Source organism: Malurus melanocephalus, unplaced genomic scaffold (assembly GCF_030028575.1).
Source record: "Malurus melanocephalus ecotype Western Australia unplaced genomic scaffold, MMel_1.1 scaffold_1497, whole genome shotgun sequence".
Classification (NCBI taxonomy): Eukaryota; Metazoa; Chordata; class Aves; order Passeriformes; family Maluridae; genus Malurus; species Malurus melanocephalus.
Genome location: NW_026624729.1, coordinates 1,394 through 2,764, shown reverse-complemented (window position 1 = coordinate 2,764; position 1,371 = coordinate 1,394). Strand labels below are relative to the sequence as shown.

General features: G+C 40.6%; 1 protein-coding gene across 1 annotated transcript in view; it reads left to right on the top strand.

The window, feature by feature from the left end:
- LOC130587064 (carboxylesterase 5A-like) overlaps positions 1-1,263 on the top strand; it is a 9,547-nt gene extending 8,284 nt beyond the window's left edge. Inside the window, exons 12-14 of the mRNA XM_057388021.1 lie at positions 212-227; positions 535-633; positions 783-1,263. Of these exons, the coding sequence (XP_057244004.1) occupies positions 212-227; positions 535-633; positions 783-972 (305 nt within the window). The 3' untranslated portion in view covers positions 973-1,263. The remainder of the gene's footprint in view (positions 1-211; positions 228-534; positions 634-782) is intronic.
- Positions 1,264-1,371: the final 108 nt, after the last annotated feature.

Genomic DNA, 1,371 nt, shown 5'->3' with positions numbered 1-1,371 from the left:
AATAACACAATGGGACTGATGAAATAATTCTCACCTAGCGATACAGTGAGCTTATGTGTAACTATATTTACATAATTACTCTTGAATTTCTGAGAAATGGAGTGGCATCATCTTGTGTGAGAAAGAAGAAATCTTTGCCTAGTCATGTTCTGAATAATAGCGAGACTTCCAGTCCCAAGGAACTAGAATGGCATCCAGGAAACAAAGCCATGAGGCCCATTCCTGGAGTTGACTGRGATGCAGGACACATGGAGGGTTTTTGGTTCTGCTTCTGGTTTCCTGCAATGTGACAGTCACGTCCCCATATTTCCTTGTTCCCAAATTCCCCAAGTKGTAGASTAAGGGTAATAATGCWGAAGCCACTGATRAGGAGTGCTGACATTGATGAGAAGTGCTGAAATCCCCTGATGCTTTCTGCATCACTGATMTTTACTGGCAYCGTGTCTCTGTTGCAATGGCTCAGTTGTTACAGCGTATTCACACACAGAAATGCTGCTCCTGCAGTAGCAATGTCTGGATATTTTCCACACTGAGTAACAATTCTGTGTTTGGTCTTTCAGGTGAAGTTACAGAGGAAGAGAAGAAGCTCAGCAGAACTCTTATGAAGTACTGGGCRAACTTTGCTCGCAGCGGGTAAGAATCATGAGACTGATGACACACGTTGCTGCTCTGCACTGACTCCATGGGGAATTGGCTGTTTTGTTGATTCTGTCCTAACTTSTGTGATTGAATTCCCCTGTGACTGAAAAGGGCACTCACTCTTTCTTTATTGCTGTTTACAGAAATCCTAACGGAGAGGGTCTGGTCMAGTGGCCATCTTAYAACCTAAAGGAAGAATACTTGGAGATAAATCTACAACAAAAGAAAGCCAGCAAGTTGAAAGAAAAGAAGGTAGAATTCTGGAAAAAATTAAACCTGGAAAAGAAAAATAAGAAAAGCATGGAAAACAGGAAGTTTAAATTGGAGTTATAGTTTACAGTCTAAAGGTGCATATAATATGCAAACTATTAGAATAATAAAAGGAATTACTTCAAATAATTTTGAGGATAAAGTTACATTTCCCTCCTTTTCACCTTTTCTTCACAGTTGTTATACATGCAATTATTCACTGTAGTAATTCCAGTTGATCTCCCACTTGTTAAATGCAGCTTTCCCAGTGCTCAGGTTTTTCTGTCACTCCCCCATGACWGAAGCCAGAATGCAGCAGCAACATTGTTTTAATAAAGTGAAATCTATGGCCACCCAACTTGTGAGTAAAACTCTCTCTYGATGCCAAGGTTATCAGTGGTGCTACAGAAGGTTTGGTGGGGTGTAGATACAGAAATGTCCTCTGTGGAAAGCAGATGAAACTACAGCATGTTCAGCTTTGTC